This window comes from Austrofundulus limnaeus, unplaced genomic scaffold (genome assembly GCF_001266775.1).
Source record: "Austrofundulus limnaeus strain Quisiro unplaced genomic scaffold, Austrofundulus_limnaeus-1.0 Scaffold1050, whole genome shotgun sequence".
NCBI classification, from domain to species: domain Eukaryota; kingdom Metazoa; phylum Chordata; class Actinopteri; order Cyprinodontiformes; family Rivulidae; genus Austrofundulus; species Austrofundulus limnaeus.
In genome coordinates, this window is record NW_013953452.1 from 107,927 (window position 1) to 108,925 (window position 999).

At 36.4% G+C, this 999-nt stretch overlaps 1 protein-coding gene across 1 annotated transcript in view; it reads right to left on the reverse strand.

Moving 5' to 3' along the window:
- The window catches only part of cyb561d1 (cytochrome b561 family, member D1), a gene marked incomplete at its 5' end in the record, with an annotated part of 5,391 nt that extends 4,888 nt beyond the window's left edge, over positions 1–503 (reverse strand). Inside the window, 1 exon segment of the mRNA XM_014030399.1 lies at positions 466–503. Within this exon segment, the coding sequence (XP_013885853.1) occupies positions 466–503 (38 nt within the window).
- Between the last annotated feature and the right edge of the window lie 496 nt (positions 504–999).

A 999-nucleotide genomic window follows, 5' to 3' on the forward strand; every position in this document is an offset into this window, starting at 1 on the left:
AATGGAAGTCCATACAATGTCCTCAGTTTGATGCCAATATAAGGATGTGTGTGCGTGCGTGTGTGTGTGTGTGTGTGTGTGTGTGTGTGTGTGTGTGTACACTTGTTTTGGCTACAGAGTGAGAACCATGTTAGGTTTTTATCTAAAAAAGTGAGGTCATTTTTGGAAACGGGACATTTTCCTCCTCACTTTGTTTGCAGCTCTGCTGTGCTTTACTAGTTAGGTTTAGAGGTTTGGAGTGAATTAAGTTCTGGTTCAGGTTAGAGCTAACTATAGACCAGTAAAGGTTAATTTTAGGGAAAATGTCTGCGTTAGGCATAAATACAGTTACAAAAATGAATGGAAGTCCATACAATGTCCTCAGTTTGATGCCAATATAAGGATGTGTGTGCGTGCGTGTGTGTGTGTGTGTGTGTGTGTGTGTGTGTGTGTGTGTGTGTGTGGTGACTGATACTACAAACTTACACCAAGAGACATGCACACCGGATGCCAAGACAACAGACCTGCAAATAAACACCAGAAAATATCTTTCAAAACATAATTTATACATTCGTATAAAGAGTTTATATATGTTCTTATAAAAGCTGGAGCTAATTAAGCTAATTTCTTTTAGTGTGTACAATCACAGAACGTTACATTATAAGACTAAATCTTATCTAGAAACTAGCACCCCTCTAAAACGAACTTCAACTTAACGTAACAATAAACTAGTTTTCTTCCTTTCATAAAAGAAACTCTGAGCTTTCAGGTCAAAAATGGCTGAAAACAATGAGCTCAATCATCAGTAAATGCAAGTCATACTTATTCAATTAACTAAAAACGTCTTGAAATGATTGGAATAACATCATTATTACCGATTGACCTCAGGTCAAGTTTAGATCATAAGTTATACCCAATATATTTTCATTATGTTGTTAGTTGTTAAAACCTGGATGAATGATATTTTTAACATTTATTTTGATTTCCTGTTACCCCACTGAGGGGTTGGCACCTGTGGTC